The sequence below is a fragment of the Filicampus tigris genome, chromosome 14 (assembly GCF_054856515.1).
Source record: "Filicampus tigris isolate MCC_2025a chromosome 14, RoL_Ftig_1.0, whole genome shotgun sequence".
Lineage (NCBI taxonomy): Eukaryota > Metazoa > Chordata > Actinopteri > Syngnathiformes > Syngnathidae > Filicampus > Filicampus tigris.
In genome coordinates this window covers 19,461,625-19,484,745 of record NC_141230.1, presented here as the reverse complement: position 1 = coordinate 19,484,745, position 23,121 = coordinate 19,461,625, and the positions used below count along the sequence as shown (strand labels likewise).

At 43.6% G+C, this 23,121-nt stretch overlaps 2 protein-coding genes across 10 annotated transcripts in view; both read left to right on the top strand.

Moving 5' to 3' along the window:
• Nucleotides 1-21,965, top strand: part of galnt13 (polypeptide N-acetylgalactosaminyltransferase 13) — a 30,040-nt gene extending 8,075 nt beyond the window's left edge. The window contains exons 5-15 of one of the 9 annotated variants that reach the window (XM_086052566.1): nt 1,079-1,245; nt 1,497-1,704; nt 2,614-2,784; nt 3,169-3,286; nt 4,659-4,839; nt 6,945-7,084; nt 8,716-8,814; nt 9,500-9,634; nt 9,804-9,833; nt 14,328-14,462; nt 19,781-21,965. In XM_086052566.1, the coding sequence (XP_085908692.1) occupies nt 1,079-1,245; nt 1,497-1,704; nt 2,614-2,784; nt 3,169-3,286; nt 4,659-4,839; nt 6,945-7,084; nt 8,716-8,814; nt 9,500-9,634; nt 9,804-9,833; nt 14,328-14,462; nt 19,781-19,921 (1,525 nt within the window). In that variant the 3' untranslated portion in view covers nt 19,922-21,965. Of the gene's footprint in view, nt 1-1,078; nt 1,246-1,496; nt 1,705-2,613; nt 2,785-3,168; nt 3,287-4,658; nt 4,840-6,944; nt 7,085-8,715; nt 8,815-9,499; nt 9,635-9,745; nt 9,834-14,327; nt 14,543-19,780 lie in introns of those variants that run through there. The other 8 variants (XM_086052559.1, XR_015089722.1, XM_086052560.1 and 5 more) reach the window with 8 other exon arrangements.
• kcnj3a (potassium inwardly rectifying channel subfamily J member 3a) overlaps nt 21,421-23,121 on the top strand; it is a 42,495-nt gene continuing 40,794 nt past the window's right edge. Inside the window, exon 1 of the mRNA XM_086052568.1 lies at nt 21,421-21,547. The gene's annotated coding sequence lies outside the window, so the exon portion shown is untranslated. The remainder of the gene's footprint in view (nt 21,548-23,121) is intronic.

The following is a 23,121-nucleotide window of genomic DNA, read 5'->3' as shown; positions in this document are numbered from 1 at the left end:
GAATAGACGGGACTAAAGTAGCAATGCTGTCTGCTCCACTGACTTCTTTCACCCTCCGCTGCCTCCCACCGCCACTCCCGGGTCCCCGTCCCGCCTGTCCACACTCATTATGTATTCAGCATCATTCCGTTGGGTGTAATTGTGCGTTCGCCTCAGCTGTCGACGCTGATGGACATCCATGCCGGCAAGCCAAGGACGAGTTGATGCCAATGGCAACGCTGGTTTTGCATTTTTCACTTTCTTTCGGCGACATCACTTCAGAAATCTCAAGTTCTGTGTCTTGACTAGCAGCAACGTATCTTAATCCATTGATGAGGAAAAAGAATTGGCTCTCTGTTTTTTAAAAAAAAAATTTATTTTAATTTTTTTATTTATTTAATTAAATATGGAAATTTACGATTATTTAAAGCGGAGGTCAACCCAAACACATTCTTTTCAAGAATATGTTCCAGGCAAGCCCACTAGTTGAAACAAGGCATTCTGATAAATATTGCGTTTGTGGAATACCATCTCTGGGGGCGGCCATTTTGTCACTTCTGTCACAACTGCTGGGGGCTCAGGTAACGACCAATCACGGCTCACCCGTTTTCTGAAGCTGAGCCGTGATTGGTCGTTATCTGAGCCCCCAGCATCTGTGATGTCATCTTCAGTCGACGGAAGTAACAAAATGGCCGCCCCCTGAGATGGATAAAAACAGGTGGATTAACTCATTTTCTAAATCAATGTTTGGGATGACTTCCGCTTTAATGCACCTTCCAAGTTGAAACACAACTCAGATATACCAGGCGTGGTTACAAATCCCGCTTCATACAACCCAACTAAAAAAAAAATATGATATTGAATTTACAAACCTGATTGCATGAATGAATGTACAGTATTCCTTTTCTTGTCTGCTCTACTACCAGTCAAAATTTGCAAGTGATCTTTCAACTTTAAAACAACCTTTCAACAGGCTCTCCACAGAAGCCAAACCAAGAAATTCAGCTAGTTTTGAATCAAAGCCTCTGTTACTCGTGCACTATTTATCCGATGACTTATTTGCCTGCGCTTTTCTGTCTGCCGGACGCGCCCCCGCCAGCTGCAAGACCAAAGTATACCCAGACAACTTGCCAAACACCAGCATCGTCATCGTATTCCACAACGAGGCGTGGAGCACATTGCTGCGGACCGTCCACAGTGTCATCAATCGCTCTCCCAGACACTTAATCGTGGAAATTGTGCTCGTGGATGACTTCAGTGAGCGAGGTTGGTGAATGACGCAAAATGTACCCGGGGCCAGGAAGAGCAATTAAGCAATTAAGGGTTTTACTCTAATGGTATTATTCTCTTAGAGGAAGCGGTATTTACTCTTGACTGAACAACACGTGAGATGTTGCTAGCATACAGTCTAAAGAAATAAATAAATAAATAAATATGGACTAGTGCTTGATTGGGTGATTCGATTATGGTTAGGGGATTTTTCAGTTTTCCTTCAAGCGCCTCTTGTTGCGTTTCAGACTTCTTAGGGAAAAAGTTGGAGGACTATGTGCGGACCTTTGAAGTGCCGGTGAAGATCCTGAGGATGGAGCAGCGGTCAGGCCTCATCCGAGCTAGGTTGAGAGGGGCAGCTGCCACCAAAGGTCAGGTCATCACCTTCCTGGACGCCCACTGTGAGTGCACTGCGGGATGGCTGGAACCCTTGCTGGCCCGCATCAAAGAGGACAGGTGGGAGTCATATTGACTTTCTCGTATCGAAATTTGATCCCAACAGTACAATGTGGACCTCTTTACTTCCTAATAGGATTGTTACAAAAAAAAAAAAAAAAAAAAAAAGCTCATTCATAGTTGAGAAGAAGAGAAGAATGTTTTGCTCCCTCGGCCTCTGGATTGACGCTAACACTTTTTGTTAGCATACCTGTCAACTTCCCCGTATTTTATACGTTTTTTGATCACTTCAAATTGTGTACGCTGTATAACAATTTTTGTAAAAAAAAAAAAAAAAATCAATTAAAAACTCGTTTTTTTGTTAGACCGATCTCGCCTTGCCCATTTCGGCTCTAATCCGGAGCGTCCGTTAGCGATTCCGACTTCAAACTTCGGCCGACTTTCACGAGCAAAGTCCCCCCATGTTGAGCAATAAACACCGTGTAACATTATATATGGAAATATGCGTTGCGTTTCCCTCGCCTCTCCCGCTGAGCGATGAATACTGTGTAAGATTAAAAATAGATACTGTGTAAGATTATATGCGGAAATGTACGTGCAAATGACAACTTTTCTAAGATTCAGCACAGCCCAGGTATGTGTTAGCGCCGCAAGAAGTCTCTTTCGACTTCTTCTAGACTCCGCCAACGTGATGGGACTTTTAAAAAAAAATCATTGATTGCCACTTGATGGTGACCATTAGGGCCCGAAGCCTGGACTAGCTTAGCAAAGCTGCACGTGCGTACCATGTTAGCAGTTTGAATTTGAAAATCTCATGTACACTTTTATCATAGCTGACGGTTAGTACCTCACCCCAAGATGATCCAAACTTGGCTTGCTGTGAGGCACTGGTGCGAACCACTAAGCCTCACGCTTACTTATGATTCTCTTGTTTTGTTTTGTTTTGTTTTGTTTTGGATCGTAAACCAGGACAGCGGTCGTGTGCCCCATCATCGACGTCATCAGCGACGAGACCTTTGAATACATGGCGGGCTCGGATATGACCTACGGCGGATTCAACTGGAAGCTGAATTTCCGCTGGTACCCGGTCCCCCAGCGGGAGATGGATCGACGCAAGGGCGACCGAACGCTTCCTGTCAGGTATGCCGAAACGCCGGTCTCTGGCTCCGCTCAATTCTCTCTTGAGTACAAACGCCTTTGATCAAAGCCGGGGAGAAAGTCCGATAACACACACAAAAAAAAAAAACAAAAAAAAAAAGTGTCACGCCGCACAAAAGACATGGACCGTTAATTTCACCACAAGCGTTGACAGAAATCCGGCCTTTTCATCCGCACATCTCATGATCAAAGATTGTTATTGTCGCCGCATTCTTAATTGAGCAGGACTAATCAATTCTTGCCAGGCTTTGGTCCCCATTTGTCAAAACACTTTGCATTGTCTTGTGAAATCCCCCTCGCAAACAAGAATAGACAAACAGATACGATGTTGGATGTTGCCCAATTGTATCGCGGGTTTTCCTTCAGGACCCCCACCATGGCGGGAGGGCTCTTCTCCATAGACAAAACATACTTTGAAGAAATAGGGAGCTACGATCCGGGGATGGACATCTGGGGAGGAGAGAACCTGGAGATGTCTTTCCGAGTGAGTGACAACACTTTTTTACTCATTTGTGATCAAGTGGAAAGGGCATTCCTCCCTTTCCGGTGATTGGCGCTACTCGTTTCCTGCCACAGCCGAGGCCGTTTGTTTAACTTGCTGACAGCGAACGTAAATGAAAGCCCATCTTCGGGCTTTTAAGCAGACTACATAAAAACGCCATTTGTCTCGCCTTTTTCTTGCCGTGCCGTGTTTCCAATCGATTCCGTTTAAGTGGGGAGGGGAGAAAAATAAATAAAAAAAAAAAAAGCGGAAAGAAAACTTGGCAGAACCTGTGTTTGAATTTATGGGAGTTCCGCCATTACCGCTGTGCCGATGATACTCGGCAACATCTTGGATGTATTTAATGAGCGTTTCGATCATGAGGAGATGGGCTTTTCTCTCCAAATGGCAGGGATTAGCTTCTGACAGGCTTCTCCATCTCCATGGTGACGGTGGATCCTCGTCGCGGCCATTCAGTGTGAAAGAAGAGTTGTTTGTAAAGTATTGACACAAATATTCAGTCGTATAGTCATTTTATACACTCGTTGGGGTAACACGGATCGGTCCGGTAATCGGCTTGCTTTTAGTGTGATCTGCCGATTCAGCCCAATGATCACAGTGAAATTCAAGTCATTCCGATTCTATATGTTAAGAGACGCAGACAAAACTCACGACAGCTTCTTTGGCAACGGTGGTCAAGTAAAAAAATAAAATAAATAAATAAAATACTGACTTGACTTGGCTTTTTTGATCTCCATTTAAGGTGGTGAAGCGAGTCCACTTCAAAACGGCCCAGCGTGAAAGTACAAAAACAACGCCGCACTGAATCATTCAATCGAAACGAGAAAAACTTTAAAAAAACAAACCCCCAAAAAAAACCCAGCAACACAGGACGGGAAGGAAGTACTATTGTAGTGTCTGTGACTTTGCATGTGTATGGCTTTAAAAATCAGAGTGGTTTGTGCGACTTAGTCCATGTGGAAAAATGATCTTTGCGAGGCTTCAGGGCAGAGATTTTACTTTCTATTTTTTGCTGTAGTTGTATTATTGACTTATTCGATTGATCGCAGCAGACCTAACAGTGTCAAGGCACAGAGACTGGGTGAGCTAACATTAGCATACCCGTTTTATTCTTGTCATATTTTGTTGTGTGTCCCCGAATGTTACGACATAATGTGTAAAAAATAGTAGTTTTCAAGTGCGTTCTCTAAAAGCATGCAGTGGAAAAGGGGCCAACCTTTTACAGAACCGAAACTCTGTGTGGTGGCCATTTGCCTAAAGTGATTGCGTTAAGACAAAAAGAATCCGTCACGTTACAGTGTCTGTTTTGTTCTGACTTTTTTTTTTTTTTTGCCATTTCATTATTTCTGCTCAGATCTGGCAGTGTGGCGGTTCCTTGGAGATTGTCACGTGTTCCCATGTTGGCCATGTTTTCCGGAAGGCTACTCCTTACAGTTTCCCTGGAGGAACGGGCCAAGTCATCAACAAAAACAACAGGCGGCTGGCAGAAGTCTGGATGGACGATTTCAAAGATTTCTTCTATATCATATCACCAGGTACGGAGCAGAACAGTCCTCCCATAAAACTCTGTTTTGATTTGACTGTCAGAAAGCAAAAAAAACATCTTTTTTTTTTTGGGCTGTAGTTTGCAGTAGTGTACGACTGACTGGACAGCGTCATGGTATGTGTTGGTTCACATTAGTCATTGACGCCCTAGTAAATTAATCAAAAATGAGGGTTATCTTTGTAAAGCTCCCTCATTACATGGCATTTCATTTTTAAGCCAAGTATTCAGTTGTAGTTAAGTGAGCAAATTTAATTTACAGTAAATACGACTGTCCATGAATTTGTAAGATGAGCCATCAGGCAAAATACAGTCATTCTATCTATATTAGCATTCAAATGAAACGATGAGGCGTTTCAGAATGGTTTCAGTCATATTTTCCAAAAAATTGCCAAAAATATGACAAATTCTGCTTGGGTGTGTCAATTTATGAACAATACTGCACATTATACACAGATACGGTACACATGCACGGTTAATACCAGGCGTAAAAAAAAAAAAAAACACCACTCAGGTCCTACCGATATGCCTACCCAAAACAAATGTGGTTCTATCATCTTTTTTAATGTTTAAATTGAATTTCAAGCTAATTTAATATAGCCTCCCATCGCGAGTTGGAACATGTTGTAATTCACCTGCAAACGGTGAAGGATAGACACAGCTGCTGGTGCACTTTCAATCGCTTTGCTGAACAAAAGGTTAAAAAAAAAAAAAGAACACGGAACAAGCACATTCACAAACACGTCGACAGCGACAACCTGCGTCGAGTCGCTCCTCACACAGAAACAACCGGCCAATTCGACACTCTCATTCGCTGACACCCACGTCACTCACCAGTAAAGCTCCTGCCTTTAAAAGCCATATAGCCTGAAAGCCTGAAAATGTCCCCACTGTGGGATCAATAAAGGCCTCCTTATATTATCCACTCGGAATTCACAGATACGAAAATGGATGGTGACCCCAAGCGGGCAAAAAAATAATACCTGCAACTCACATCCACGTAACTGTGTTTGAATATATAACATCTATTTTCATCCGATTATGTGTTTAAAAATCTAAAATCATTTTTATCCGATTAATCGTTGGCATAACGGCGTCTAAAATACTTGATAGCTGCATCCCGAAACGGGGTCAACGTGAAGTGTGTTGAAATGATGAGTGTATTTTTCTTTTCTGTATTATGCGTACAACCGAAATAAACCATTCATCTGACCGCGCAGGCTGCACGAGGAGCCCCACCTCCATCTGTCCACTCGCTAAAGTGATTAGCCTCCGGCAAGGCCCCGCTGGAAATCTCCTCTTAAATGTTTTCGATACCGGCCAGCCTTCGAGGGATCATCGCTAAATCTGCCGGAATCTTTCCGTGCAAATTGTGACCTTTCTACGTCACCTCAGCAGGCGGGCTTGCGTGATGGATGAATGTTTCCGCACAGCACGACCCCTCAATCGCTAACCGGTTCCCTTGGCGGCTTTTTTTGGGGGGGGGGGGGGATGATGTGAGAATACCGTGTGTGAGTTTGGGAGCGGCGTCTCGCGATGCTATTAAAAGTACATCCCCTTCCCGGTCCCAGCGCCGCGCTGGTGATTTCACCATCAAAGAGGCTATTCATCATGCGCAACATGTGACGCTCGGAACAGACGCAGACCGAGCAAGAGGGAGGAAAAGGGATTGTGAAAGCCAGGGGGGGGGGGCAAAAAGAAAAAAAAAAAAAAAGGAATGGCCTTCATCGCTTTCATCTAAATTGATTTGCAATTTAATTGGCCCTGATTAAAGTGCGCCGACGAACGTCAACGCTCACGGGAGCGAGCGAGCTAATTCCAGCAATACCTGTCAAACGCCACCAGCGGACAGCATCGCCCTGTCAACAATTCATTGTTCTCCCTCAATTACGTCTGCCGTTCGTTTTTTCCAAAGGGTCGCGCAGGTAGCCTGCGCGGTACTAAAGTTGAGCCGCAGATGAATCAACCCGCTTTACATTATTTCCCGCGGGTGCAATCATATCAGAATTAGAACAACTTTGAAAGTCAGGTATCATTGAAAGGCGGTAGCCTGTGTCGCCTTGCGCTGAATCACAAAGTCCAAATCCGTGCCTGCAGGGGTGATGCGCGTCAACTACGGCGACGTGTCTTCGCGCAAAGCTCTCCGCGGGGCCTTGAAGTGCAGGCCCTTCTCCTGGTATCTGGAGAACATCTACCCGGATTCCCAGATCCCGAGAAGATATTACTCGCTTGGTGAAGTATGAGCTTTATTTATTTATTTATTTATTTATTTTTGTCCTGTGATCTGTCGCCGATACGCCGCCTCGCCGCCTTGCTGTGAATCAGGACGTCTTTGCTTATCTTATTGCTTTGGGACAAATGGAATCTAAGGAGGGCTCGAGGAAACTGGAGTTGTAACATTCTCCGGCGTTTGGCTAGCGCTCGCGCGATAAACAAACACTAGGTGGCTATTGCGTGCTACAATCGCATTCGCACAAGGATAGCGTGCGCGGTGAGTTGGAGATATAATCCCGAGGCAACGATGCCGCACAGTCTTGCTATATCGTGGAGATTAAACGCATTTTGTACACTAGAGAGATACTTATTGGAGCTTTGTTGGAATAATGTAAAAAAAAAAGATAGCGGTGGCTAAAAAACCGAGTTTAATGTTGGTGTCAATGTAACGGCAGTGAGTATGTCTGGAGTGAGCGCACCATTTAATTAACGGTAAAATGAAATGCCAGCGTCAGAAATCGGCCTTTAATCCGACCAAGGTTCCTACTGGCGTCTTTGAAATTCGATGCTCTATTGACCGCTGCTCTCCTGGTCCACATAATGTTGCCGTGCCAACCTTAGGCCGCATCGACGCTATGTTCGTCTCAGGCCACTGTGGAATAAACGGGGATGGTCATAGGACAACGCGGGAGGGCGGGATAGGCAAACGGATGGGTCGTGATTTCCGTGGACGCCCGCAGAGAAGCTGTTCAAAAGTGACCCGCCTCAGTCACGGTGGGGTTGAGAAAGCTAGTAAGCAAATATAAAGCAATGTCGATATTATTGCGATATTTAACATGTTCCTAAAGAAATGACATTCTATTATCCAATGAAACATTTTTTTTTCTCCATGCAGCAAAATAAACGATCTTAATGTATTTTTAGATAATTACCCAAGATAATGTTCAACTATTGGGTGGCGTCGCACATTTAAGTTTGCGTCTTGACTGGTCGAATTCCGATAAAGGCACACGATTCCAAAAGAAAACGATTGCGTGTCGTTGCGATATGCACATTGCATGAGCCAATATCGCGATATCGATATTTTTTACGATATACTGTGCTGCCCCACTACTCAGTATCACCGGCGGCAAATGTAGCGGAGCGCGCCTCGAGGTTTTTATTTGGGTAGATTTTGCAGACGCATGACCAAAGAGGTCTCTCAGAGTTTATAACAACAAGCTATTTTGCATGTTTTGCCATTAAAGACGTAGTGGTGAAATAGATGTGAACCGAAATAATAGTATTATTATCAAACATCATTTATTTATCGAGCGGCGCCCGCTAATGCTGACAGGGGAGCTTCATTCGAGTCTGCCGCCTCCGCAAATGAGCTCCAAAGCTGCTTGGTGCCCAATTTTCATCCGTAGAAATGACAGAAGATGAGAAACGTGAGGGCCTCAACCAGAATGTTGCCGGCTGGCAGGGAACGTATATGCACCCGTGGTAAGCCGCGGGCCAAATGGCAACTTTCAGGATTTAGTAGCCGCGTGCCATGTCATCGGACAATGCAATGTTTTCAGTCACCAGGAAAGTCTGCGTAAAGAAACGACCAGCTGTGCAACTGTCATGTTTGTCCGGCAACAGATTCAGCAATCTTTTGTGACTGTGACAGATCCGGAATGTCGAGACCAACCAATGCGTGGACAACATGGGACGAAAGGAGAACGAAAAAGTTGGCTTCTTCAACTGCCACGGCATGGGTGGGAACCAGGTGAGGGGGGAAAACAAAACAAAAAAAAAAAAAACGATTGCCTGCGTGGAAAAAGTCGACTCGTGAAATTCCTTAACTCCATACGTCCATTTACTAGAGTTGCGAGTGAGCCGGAGCCTATCGCGGCTAAACGCGGGGCACACATAGACACACCCCCATTTACGAACACCCATTATACTTACTTACTGCAAGAACAATCGAAAACAATGCAGAATTGACCTAACGCAAAAGCAAAAGGGAACGTGTAATATTGCCTACCACCGATATTGTAATGTAGTGGTTAAGGATAGCCACAGCTGCCGGTGCACTTTCAATGGCTTTTTTCAACAAGCGGTAACGAAAAAAAAAAAAAAAAACGATTAAAAAAAAACAATTCAGGAGCGATGGCTCGACAGGCTAACGGTAAGCCGGTTAACAGCCAGCTACTCACACACACACACCAAAGTCACACATATTACAATGTGCGATGTGGGGACGGTGACCCCAAGCGGACAATAATAATACCTGCAGTGCGCATTTTTGTCTTGTCTTGACAAGAGGATAATCGGTAGAATTATCGTTTCTCGGTAGCGACAGAACGTGCAATTTCCACGCAGACTTCGCTGAGGTTTGATAATTGAAGGCTCTTCAGAAGGAAAATAAATGGAAGTGACCTTGCTACTGCTTTTCGTGGCCTTGATTTCAGGTGTTCTCATACACGGCGGACAAAGAAATCCGGACGGACGACCTCTGTTTGGACGTCTCCCGCCTCAACGGGCCTGTCGTCATGCTCAAGTGTCACCACATGAAGGGCAATCAAATGTTTCAGTATGACGCTGAGGTAAGAAAGATGTTTTTCCCCTGTGTCATCTGGAGCTTACATGAGCATAAGCTTTCCTGGGGATTTGACCACCAGGTGGTGCTCAATGTCAGTTGTTGTTTTTTTTTTAAGCACACATTTCACTGGAGCAGCTGTTTTCTCCTATTGTGTGTTCTCTTCTTTCACCCAGTATATTGGCAAATGGGCATATGATTTTGAGGTAAGCAGTGGGATCCATCACTTGAATGGCGATTTTTTTTTTTTTTTTTTTTCCCCCCCATTTGTGCTAGATTGTGAGTCCCACGTAGTGACATATTTTTTGTCATTACGCACCGTGTGGCGTGTTGGTGGTGATTAGATTAGATCATTTACTTTGTGATCGGTGGTCAGTGCGAGCCTGTGCCCCTTTTAGATTGAAGTGTTTATCAGTGTCACACTATGTGTCCATTTTTAATACATGTTCTGATCATCCTCCTGGGTTCCCGTGTCATGAATAAGTACAGAATACGGTGCCATTTTAATCTTTTTATAATGTTTGTATAGGTTTATGGAGATGGTTTATAGGCCATTTTAAGGCCTCGTAAATTGGAGGATGTGGGGTTGCTGTATCGGAGCCTGCAGGAGAGTATAGACCAAGATAATAAATGTATGCTTAGGAATAAATTCAATCAACTCCTGTTATTGTATAGTGAGCAGGCATCCATAATCATACATCACGAATAGACTGGGAGGTATTATTATTTATAAATTCATGTTAAATGCTTTTTAAATTGCATTTGTGCATAAACAAAGCAACTGTGAAGTGAGTTGATTCCAATGCACCTGAGGCATTTGAAAAATTGACTATAATATATATTTAAATTAAAAAAAACAAAAAAACAGTGTTAAGTTAACAGAATGTTTTTTGCAGTAGTCTTTACTTTAGTTTCGGTGTAGTGAAATCAGTGTTAAGGACAAAATATAGAAACAAACTCCGCCACTGTTTGTGTCGCTCCTCCTCCACACTAAATCACATTGCAATCCATTTATTTGTTGTTTACTTGGAGACGGACGTATGACCTCAGCAAAGATCATAAACAAGTACGCCCACCAAGGTCGATGTGTGTTTTGAATACAAAGCGGACAAGCTAAAACTAAGGAAGAAAAGTCAGAATGTTTTGAAAACGCTCTGTGGGTTTTGTGGACTGTGCGATGTTTCCCAACCTCTATTGAGGCAAAGCACCCATTTTACATCAGAAAAGTCTCACCGCACACCACCAAACAAAAAAATGGCACAAAAAAGTATGAATACTGAAGTAATGACGATCTCGTTTCAATTGACTCGCAAATGTACTTAAAGGAGGGAAATCAACCCAAACATATTTTTGTCAAAAATGTGTTCCCAGCAGGCCCACTAGTTGAAACAAATTTTGCGTTTGTGGAATATGAGTTAAGCAGAAAACAGGTCAGCCGCGATTGGTCGTTACCTGAGCCCTGAGTAGTTGTGATGTCGTTTTCAGGGGACAGAAGTGACAAAATGGCCGCCCCCGGAGATGGCTTAAAACGAGTGGATTAACTCTTATTCCACAAACGCAATATTTATCAGAACGCTTTTTTTCCAACTACTGGGCTTGCATCGAACATATTCTAGAAAAAAAATATGTTTGGGTTGACTTCCGCTTTAAATAGGAAATAGGCAATATCATGACTCAGCTTCACAAAACAGCTGAGCCGTGATTGGCCGTTACCTGAGATAACTGTGATGTCATTTTCAGTTGACAGAAAGTGACAAAATGGCCGCCCCCCCCTGAGATGGATAAAAATCGTTTTGCCGCTTAACTCATATTTAATATGAATCATATTGCCCTGTTTCAACTAGTGGGCCCGCATCGAACATATTCAGAAAAATCAAACTCATCCCGTTGGCAGGAACACCTGAATTTTCTGTCATCCTATTCGTTCCTCGTTTTCGCCTTGGGTCACAATTCACTCGCTTGAAATGACTTTGAATTTGATCAGTCACATTGTCTATGGTCCAATCTCAAATCTAATGTCAAATGGGGGATATAGAACTCCCACGTGAGCGTTGATATTTTGCACACCGCAGGAGCAGAGACGCGAGGGTGCCTCAAGGACTTGATCAGACCAGACATCGCGCAGAAGAGCTTTACCGTCGAAATGGCACAGGATGGTTTTAAATGTTCCTCGGAGTATTGAACAGTCGCTTGCCAGCTATTTTTAGGGGCGCGATTCCTGAGAGAACGCTGCTATTTGTTGTGCAATGGGGAAGGGATACCAGTTTGCATGAGAATGGGCAAGTATGGTAGGGGACAGTTAAAAGAAAATTGTTCTTGTTTCGACTTCCCTCACACCACGGGGTGAACTTAATATCGGCCGATCGATATTTCTGAGTTATTAGGCTTCCCTTAAGAATATGTAATCAATAGGATCACACGTCTGAAGAAAACCTTTACATTTCAGTTGGTTCAAGAAGGTTGGCCTTCGGATCCCCAGAGACGTGGTGGCGCTGCTGTCTTTTTTTTTTATTTATTTTTTTATTTTTTTTTTTTTTAGAGTTTTAACAGACATTCCTATCAAACTAAGAAAATGAATGCCAAGCCAAGTTTCCTGCCCTTGGGGCTATATCTGTCTTCTGGACTGTGAAAGTGGGTTGAAGGGTAGCCTTGCCGGGCCACCAGAAAGGATAATGAGTAGCACCTTGATTGTGAGGATTTGGCCTCCCCCCCCAAGCGCTCACCCTCCTGCTGTCACTCAACCACCTTCCAAATCTGGAAATATCATGATGCTCTGAATAACATGGTAGACTAAGTGCTGGTAATGTCATCGAAACGGGTCCAGGCTCCAGCAGATATGCTTTCAGCCGTGGCCAAACCCAAAGCATTTTGAGCTCTTGGTAATTGACAAACTTGGAGCGGATGTATGTATGGGGGGGCGGGGGGGGGGGTGCATTGGGAAAAAAAACTTGGAGGTGACCCACTTTTAAGTGTAGACTGGGCCAAGTGCCTTTTGACATCACCTCTGTTATTCCAGCAGTCTCTCAAATGCGGTCTCTCAGTGAATTCACCCATCTATATTTATGCAAGGTCAAAATTTATTTATTTTTTTGGGGGGGGGAACTATTAGAGAGAGTTTTTCTCCCAAGAAGTGGAAATGAGTGGGAATTAGGGGGTGGGCACAAATATCGATGCATTGCAATATTTCCTCTCAGTTCAATATCGGCAAGTACTGCTTTAAAGCAACATTGTGTCATATGTCCGTTTTTGTTGATTATGGCGGCGCCATGTGGACAAAAGTGTATGTGTTTTGACAAAAGACAACCACAATTCCCACGCGTTGTGTGGTGAAATCCTGAGCTCTCGCTGGCCTGCAAGTTGGACTGAATTACATTCCTATTTCCAGTGGCTGTGTGAAAGGTGAATAGCGATGAGATAATGAATCTAATTTTGTTTAAAAAATACTTAAAATTTTTTGTTTGTTTTGGGGCTTCTGCCATGTTACCAGTAACGGCGCGTAGACGTTCGAATCGACTTCCGTCCTTATAGCGAAAGGAGGAAGTGACGTATGCCGTAAAGCAATTTAAGACAGTTGTATTTTTTTGGTGTGCCAGGGTTGCTCCCATCCTCCTCAAAGTTGCTTACTGCCAGTAAAAACGATACAGACCCCTCCCCCAGGGAATGACAAAAGTCCCATTCAACTACTTGTGGGTCAATGTTTCATCAAAAAAGTTGTGAAAACAATTTAACGAAGGTCGTATTCTTGCCCAGTGCCGCTTTAATTCTGAAGTTTGTGGTCATTTTGGATTCCTATGTGAATCCAGAACACAGGCATGTGCCACGCAGAACACACAAAGCATGGAATTCTACTTACTACTGAATCAAAATCAAAGCATTATCAACTCGAATTGGATTGCAACCAAAAGCATCAAAATGGAAATTGAATCCAATCGGGAAGTTCTCAACAATACCCAGCCCTAACGGACCTTATTTCAAGCCCTCAGAAGAAAAACATACTGAAGCGTATTGCTCCGCAAGTAGAAAAGAGGAGTCGATGACCCAAACTATCGAAATGCCACCAAAGTGCTTTGTGCCCCCGCCCATCTCTTTCTGTATCATCAAGCGTTTTCCCCTAAAAAAAAAAAAAAAAAAAAAAATCAAGTAAGGGAGGGATCAAATGATGATTTCCCTCGAGCTGCTGGCGTATACGAAGGCGTTACCTCATCCCTCGAGGTCTGCGACTCGCAAAGCTTATTTACAGCAGGCTTGCATCCAACAGTTGAGTGCGTACAATCGTTTCCAAATAGCATTTCAATGACACACCAATCCTTCCAATGAACCCCTGTGGAGTGTCGATTTGCATAAATAACACATTAACTTCCAACGGCTGTGACATTTGTGTTCTTTGCCTCGAACACTATTAAAAGACTAAAAATACATTCAAATCGGTGATTTGCATTTTTTTGGGCATTCAGCATGTCAAAGATTGTTGTGTAAGCGTTTTATTTATGAGGCTTTTTGTTATTTGTTGTCGCCCAAAACCCGACACTAAAACCTTGTCACCTATTCTAACGTTTGCCGTAGTTGAAATTGATGGGGTTAAATTTACTGCAAAGAAGAGAGAGAAAAAAACCCCAAAACAAATCAGACAATCTCAATATTTCGTGTGAAAATGTCGTGCCAATAACGCTGTGACTTCCCTTCCCTTTTGCTGGCGGCAGAAGCACACCTTCCTCCACATTATCACCCAGTCATGTCTGACCATCAGCCGCCTCGAGGACGGCACCTACGGCCCCACTGTGGAGTACTGTAACAACAGTCCCCTCCAGGCCTGGATCCTGCACAACTTCACACGAGTGGAGGTCGCTAGGCGCCTCTACTACAACCCCACCGATTATTTTCTTTGAGCTTCGGCTTGGTCTGGACGGCTCTCGAGGTGAGCAGTATTGTAGACATAGCGAGCTAGAGTAGAAGCGGTAGTCGTAGCTGTTCAAGTAGATTGCGAGTTTGGCTTGCCGACCTACAGTTGGATGCTTGAACCTCAAAACACAATTGGGGTTTGGTGCCTTGCTCAATGGCACCTCGACAGCACAGATGATTGTCCTTTCTCACTAGTTTTCTGGAAAACACAATTAAACATACAACAGGTAATCCTTGAAGCGGGGGTCTACCCCGAAGTTTTCTTTCAAAGATTATGTTCTATGCAGCCCCACTAGTCGAAACACGGCAATCTGGTTAATATTGCGTTTGTGGAATAAGGGTTAATCCACCCCTTTTCAGCCGTCTCAGGGGGCGGCCATTTTGTCACTTTCTGTCGACTGAAAATGACATCACAACTGCTCAGGGCTCGGATAACAACCAATCATGGCTGAGCTTCAGAAAACAGGTGAGCCATGATTGGTTGTTACCTGAGCAACTGTGATGTCATTTTCAGTCGACAGAAAGCGACAAAATGGCCGCCCCCTGAGGTGGCTGAAAACGGATGGATTTTGCTGCTTAACTCATATTCCACAAACACAATATTAATCATTTAAACATATTTTTTGTGGCTTTTTTTGGGTTGACTTCCACTTCTTGTATATATATATATATATATATATATATATATATTATTTTTTTTTGGCATCTCGTCTTCCTGCGCACATACTTCCTGTTTTCATTCTTCTTCTTTAGTTAAATTGACAGTGTTAATCTAAATAGCGCGCTTCCATTCGGTGGTCAAAAGTGGAATTATATCGCCAATAAATAACCGTCAGAACAAAATATGCACGGGAGGATTAGCGTCTTTGTTTATGTGTCCCTCCATCGAAATATGTCTTTAGTTGAAAGCGCTTTTGCTCAGGTTCCGGATTTGAGTTATATCAGGGACCATATTTCCCCCGGAGTTTTTCAATCCCAGTCACCAAATGGTGTGATTTGTGCTCGCGTTGGGTGTTTGCGGTGAGAACGGATCAATACACAGCCTGTTCTTGGTGAGGTTGATCTTCAAGTATTAGTCGGAATGAATGCTTTTAGGAAGCCTTTCCTGATGACCTTTCACGGAGAAGGCATGTAAACATGGACGGGGGGGGGGGGGCGCATGGAGTGATGACAGATGTCCCATTCAGGTGGCTCAGCGTGTACGATGCCATCCACGAGACCTTTCGTTGGTCTTCAAACTAAATTAGATCTCATTTGACATTTGTTTTCCATCAAAATATCTCATGCCGAAAATCCGCTGGCTGCCAAGCGAGCGAGCGACGCCCGCGACGGCGGAGGGCGTGTTTATTTTTAGCTCATTATCGTTTGCGCGCGAGGTTGATTGAAAGGGGGCTGACCATTGTTGACGAGTTCTTTTGAAGTGATCCTTCATTTTGAACCGCGCCTTTTGTGGACCGAGGCCCTTCAGGCCTCTCGTCTATTGGCAGCTGTGCACGCTGTAGGCCGCGCGCGCGTTATAAAACCAACGCGTGGCAATTATCAGCGGCGTTCTGCCTGCTCATTTACATGCAGCATTTGTCTGTTTTTGTCTTTGCAGCCAGGTGTCTCTCCAGCTCTGTTTGCCCCCCCCCCCCCCCTCCCCCGCTGTGTTACTGGGAGTCTGAATGGTGTTTTGTTGTGTGGTTAGAAGGGAACGAAAAAAGACGGAAAGAGCAATTTCACTGGCTGCGTTTTTGTGTCCGGGCTGGGTAAATTGGGTAAGGAGCTCCCATGGCTGCTAGTGTGTGTCAGAGTCAGTCGTGAAGTGACCTGCTGTTTGATGGCCCGAATTGGTTTTCACTCTTAGTTCCTCGTAGCACAGCCGGCACAACAAGAGGGAGAGCTCCGAGCGCCGGTTGGAACAAATGAGGTTGTTGGTAGGCACCGCCGAGCGAGGGGGGCGGGACAAAAGAAGCGGTCGTTTTCGCCGAGCGGCCCTTCCTTAAGTCGACACGAGCGCAAGCGCACGTTTACACAGAAAAGCCTTTTTTCAGCCCGGGTCCTGTGAGCTGCCGGGCGACGGAGGATAATGTTCCCCAGCTGGGGCTTACGGTCGGAACCTGGCCTCATTTAATTAGCCGGCCTCAGCTGCGCACACATTCGGCCGAAGACACTGCCTTGGTTGGCCGGGAGGCTGAGATGAGAGTTTTCTCTTCCCCCGAGAGGGGACATGAAATAATTATGAGCAAAGGACAGGACCTCCATATTTTTTATTTTATTTTTTTTTTTTTAAACCTGGAAAGATTTTTTTTTTCTCCCTCTGCTGCAATATTCCGCTGCCATCTCCATCTCGAGGATGCTGCTCTCATTATTGCGGAAAAGCCTCCATAAAGGCCGGGGAGCAAAAAAAAATGACATTCTGGCAGCAATGTCACCACTCAGATATGCAGGCTTTTGTGTCAAACATTAGCTGCTGATTAAAAAAAACAACTCTATCCTTTTTTTTTTTTTTTTTTTACTTTTTAAAGAGGAAGTCAACCCCACAAATTTTTTTTTAGCAATAATATGTTCTATATGCGTCTTCACTAGTCTAAACATGGTATTCGGATTAATATTGCGTTTGTGGAATATGAGTTAAGGAGGAAGTCTACCCCATTTTTTTTTTTTCAAGAATATGTTCAATGCCGGCCCACTAGTTGAGACAAGGCATTCTGATTAATATTAATACTAACTCATATTCCACAAATGCAATATTAATCAGAATGCCTTGTTTCAACTAGAGGGCCTGCATTGAACATATTCTTGTCGAGAACATTTTGGGGTTGACTTCCTCTTTAAATCCAGTGGAACCTGGGGTTAGGATTTTTTTTTTTTTTTTCTATGAACCCCTTCTCAAACCAAAATGGAAATGCAACTAATCCATTCCACTCTTATCGATCACTTGCATGTCAAATCATCTTTCCCCATTGGTATGAATGGAAATCCAATTAATCTGTTCCAGCTTCGCAAAAGACCCGAAAAAATCATTTTTTTTTTTTAAAAATGAAAAAAAAATTTCGATGAAAGCTGCTCATACATTTAAAAAAGAAAAAGATTTTAAAAAATCCTTGGCATCTGCTGCTTTGCTTTGCAGAAACTGCCGCTTGTCACAATGTGGTTAGACAAACAAACTAATACCGTACCCGTATATATTTTTTAACTTGATCCGCGTTCGACTGAGTGCTTTTCTCCTTTTCACCTTTTGAGGGGTGGGGGTGGGGGGGGGGGTCATTTTGAAGCTGTGTGATATTGTACAACACCTGCTCTCTTTATTCTTCTGTTTGAACAAAGGCGCTGTGTAAAAAGCTCCGCACGGCCAACTTCATCATGTGTGCGCACTTCTTTGTATCCCGGCAGACAAGGTTCGGCTCTGGTGTTTTATGACCCGAGTGCAAACATAGCTCAAGTGTCTCTGTGTGCACATTGCTTTGAGTCATCCCCCAACAGTTCAAGCGCAATCTCACTTTAATGAAGATGTCAAAGCACAACGCCGCTATAATGAAGAGCCCAAATGCCAGTTTGATCATGTCGGCGACGACGTGGCGGGGAAGAAAAAGAATCATTTTGCTGGCCAAGTCTGTTTAAAACACAAGGTGTCGAAGTGATTAAAAATATTCAAGGTGAAGGATATATTCACACCAGTGTACGGATTGTAAAAAGCCGGGGGGAGCGGTTTCAAAACTAAAAGCGCATGAATGCAAAAAAAATGCCTAAAACGACAGTCATGTGCAAATCGTATGTGGCCAAAATTGTTTTCCCGAGCCGAGGCACCGCTTGCGATTCTGTCAAGTGAAGCTACTCCGGTGGGGGACTGAAATTGTGAATTACTTCTTGAGAGAATTCACTTAAATGCTCCGCTCAGCTTGTTGGCGGGCCCCTGAGCTCAAGACGACGCGAGCAACATTCTCATGCTGCGCTTAAGCTTAACTCATCACATCAGCTCTGTTTTTCTCGTCTGGACATTTTAAAAGCTCTTATTCCCTCCTCTGGTGCATGCGAGGGAAATGACGGCAGAAAAGAGAGGCTGGGTAAGCACAATATGGAGAGAAGGACCACTAAGTCTATTTGGGAGAGCGACCTTGTGAAGGCATGACATTTGAGATGGAAAAGACTTTGACTATAAATTAAATGAATACAACTTAACGGCAGGGCTCTTTCATCAGAGATCTTGCAAAATGATTTCATTTGTTTTTTCTTTAAAGTCCCCGTAAAGTGGCCGTCACGATGGATTTTTTTTTTTTTTTCTTCCCTTTGCTCTTCCACGATCTTTCCATACCAATGCACGCACTCATGGCGGACAACGAGGCACTGTACAAAGCCTGTTGTGCGTCTACTCTAGACAGAAGTTCCACATTATATTTGTGACTGACCTGGCAAAAAAAAAAATATTTGGAGGCAAATACAGTCTACAGTATGCAAAATATTTATTGCAGGGTTTCGTCTCTTTAATTACGATGATGAGCGGTTCATTTCTGCCTAACTACAGCAAAATACTGCGAGCTGAAAGTTCAGCCTGCACATCGGAGGCGGAGCCAGAACGTGGCTCATGGGTGGGTCTGGAAAAATCTGGGTGGGCCTAAATATTTGTCTCATATATTCAAATAAAATGACAAACTGAATATGAAGTTCAGATCTGTCCTAAGACAACCACAATTATGCCATTCTAAATTTTCAATAAAAATAAAAATAAAAAACACAACAAAACGCAAATGAAAAGATCATTTAATAATAATTAAAAATAATAAGAAGAATCATGAATCTCACTGGGTGGGCAGTCGGTCAATCTGGGTGGGCCTGGGTGCACCCAGGCCCACCCGTGGCTCCGCCCCTGCTACACATGCTCACGCTCAAACAATCGCAAATCTCACCACGGCCATGTTAGATTTGTGATTGACAGTCAGATACGGTAAGATGGCGGCGCCCATGTCTGTACTGGCTCACAATAGTAAACATGGCGTCAAAACAGTGCAACCTGCAACAACAGCTCAGTGAAACCTACCCCGACCGGCAGTTTGTGTTATCACTGCGTGGATGGAGCGGTTTTGGGGGTCCCGGGCTGGTTCGCTAACGCTGTACTGCAGTTTGCCTTTCACCTAAAGACAACTGGGACAGACTCCAGCTTTCCAGTGAACTCCGCACAGGACAAGCCATAAAAAAAAAAACAAAAAAAAAAAAACATCTGCATCGATGACAGGGCTGTTTCCTTTTTTTTTTTTTTTTTTTTTTCTCTCTCCAGAGGCTCACCCTGCTGCACGTGAACAGCAACCAGTGTTTGGACATGCCCTTGGAGGAGGACAAGATGGTCCCCACCCTAAGGGACTGCAGCGGAAGCCGCTCCCAGCAGTGGCTGCTGCGCAACATGACCCTGAGTGTCTGATTCCTCGGCCACTCTGCCGTCGTAGCACCGAGTACGGTTTCTCCGCGCCTTCATCAGGTGGCTCCAGCCTTACGCCTCGTGCTAATTGCCTCCGCCGTCATTTAGAGAGAAAGCCGCCGGGTCATCTTGCACTATGGAGGACTTTCCTTTTACAGCTCACTTCAGGTTCAAGAGACGCTGCCCTTCGGGCTACATAACAAGCTCCAGAAACGGCAATTAAATCTGCTGCTGGGTGTACGTACCCTGCTAGTAAAAAACGCTGCTTTGCTGCTGGACAAGCAAATGACTAAGGAAGCGTCTGTATTTAAATGTGCGAGACCATAAATCCACCGATACGATCCTCGTTGATGTGAAAACAAATCATCCTCCGTTCATGTCGGTGAAACTGTCAACTGTCCAGGGAACGCGGGATATTGACGGCAGATATCAAAATCAATATTTGACAATTCCTCCCCCAAATATCTGCTTATGACGTATCAGCTATATTTCCATATCGTTTGGGGTGTGAGAATAGACACGTATTGAGTTAAAACAGTTTGGATGTTAAGGTCCGATCCCAAAGCAGCAACGGTGTTGTCATAAGGCAACCGTCTTTGTTCGGCATGCACCACTACCATTGTTTTTGTCAGATCCAGTACATGTATCAATACTTGATCATGCCAATACATGTTGAAATTGTGATGGAAAAAAACCCTCGCCTGAACGTTGCTTATGTTCACTCAATTTTGGGAGTAATAACTTGTCATTGCTGCCATTTTAACAACCAACTGTATGTTTTCCCAATAGTCTTGCCATGCATTTCCCTTAACGTGGAAGTCAACCAAACCCTATTTTTTTTTTTCAACAATATGTTCTATGCAGGCTTACTAATTGAAAAAAAAAGGCATTATGATTAATATGAAATATGATTTAAGCAGAAAAGTCCACCCGTTTTTTGGCCATCTCAGGGGGCGGCCATTTTGTCACTTTCGTCGACTGAAAATGACATCACAGGTGCTCAGGACCAATCATAGCTGAGCTTCAGAAAACCGGTGAGCCGTGATTGGTTGTTATATTAATCACAATGCCTTTTTTTCCAACTAGTAAGCCTGCATAGAACATATTCTTAAAAAAATATGTTTGGGTTGAGTGCCGCTTTAAATGTAGCATTACTATGAGTACACGTACAGACATACAGTATCGACACAGATACCGATACTTGTCTTGGTATTGGTGCATCCCAAGGCTTTAATGCAAAAACTAAGGAAATAAAATAACACTTTTAAGTGCAAAAGAGAGAAAAAAAACCCTGGAAACAACTAACTGAAAGTTATGGTGCAAGGTGGGTGGAAAACAGAAGCGCCACAACAAAAGGAGGAGACGAGGAAAATATTTACTTACTGTGATAGGAAGAGGGCGCAAGAGTTGCCAGGAACGTGTCCAAAATTCACAGAACAAGAAACACAATGAAAAAAAAAAAAAAAAAAAGTCCCATTGGCTCATACAAAGGAACAAAAGGAACAATCTGGCGTCCTCCTGATGTGCATGCGGAGCACAGCGGGAAGTGATTGGGAGCTGATTACCAAGAGCTCCCAGGTGCTCGCCGCTTTGCTAACTTTAGCCCCCGAAGGGGAACAAGACAACAAGGTAAGAGCAAAGTGACAGAAGAAGCAAAACACAGAGTGGACTTGCGGCAAAATCATGTTTCTGGGTACTGTAACTATTTGCCATGGCAACTGTTGAGTGATGTTTGAAGGTAGTTGTTGCTAGGAGATGCACTGTGAACCTTTTTGGAACATATCGTTGAGAAATGTCTTATGAGCTCCCCGAAGCACAACTGCAATTAAAAAGTCAGCCGTCGATCAGCTGTCCTTATTCGACTTTGAACATTTTTCAACAGCGCGGTAGCCGCCTGCCGCTCAGCGACGTGTCTGCTTTGAATTATTTGGAGGGTTGTATATTTGATTATTTCAACAACAACTTCAGTAATGTGTGCGTCCTGGATCAAAAACTGATGCGAATACAAATGCACATTATACATGAATTAAAACATTTTGTTTTTTTTAATGAACTCGTTATTGACATCGCACTTTGGTTAGCATTTACTTTTGAAAAAACAAAACAAAAAAGTCTGTGTGCCCTTCCTTATTTTAAGACGTAAAAAAAAAAAAATGCTACCATTTGCTTTATTTCCTCAAAGAGCGGCCTCAACTCTTTGAATGGTGGTGAGCATTCCAAAATAGATGCCTCCCTTTTGATATAAAAATTAGTGGTAACTGTAATGACCGCATTCATAGACAGTATTATTCTCACGTGGACAGTCAAGACTTAACTGCTGAGCTCACGTGTACTTTGCGGCAAAACAAAATGGCAGCAAAGCACGGGAAAAGTCTTTCCGACTAATTCAAACCGTGTGTCTGAAGTTCCGTCTTGAGCACTGCCCTCAAAAACGGGATTACAGTACAGCAGGTGATATCATTTGACCAATTATACATGTGGATGAAACCAAGTTTGTACAAGTTGAACTCTGAACACATATATCTCTTTCAAACATTTTTCAAATCGGGCGCTGAATAGTACCTTTGAATGGCTGTGCCTTCCATAATATTCCTTTACTATCATTTTGCAAAATGGTGAGCTAATATGAACGCTGCTTGAAGACTGAACCCCTGCTAAGTGCCTGCTTGGCATTTAGACCAAAATTTCGTCATAACACTCCTATTTATTATTATTTATTTTTTTCCATTCACTTAAATGCATGGAATTAGAATGTATTGTTTCAGTGTACTGGTCCTGATGTGACGTCTGTTTGTACGGTCTGGCTTTTTGGAGAAAAATAAAGCTTTCATTAAAAAATAAATGAAAAGTGAATATTTGTAAATGAAAGCATTTTTGTCACGGGCCACATCACAGTTTTGGTGTCCCTCGGAGGGCCGTTACAACTGTGAACCCATAGAAATGTATGATTGCCTTATATCAACAAATTGATGGATGACAAGTTTTGAAATCATCAGCCCGTAAATAGTTCCTAATTCTAGTTAGGAATATGACTTCGGTGAAGCCAGTCCTGGAAGTTTTCTGACACATCTCGTTTCAATTACTTTTCAGTCGGCAACGCTATTTTCAACAGAACAGTGGCGGTAGGCGTGAGAAGTCAAACAACGGTTCTGGCATTCCGGTGTTTTCCGGTGTTTGCCATTTTCAAAGGTGTCACCCTGGCT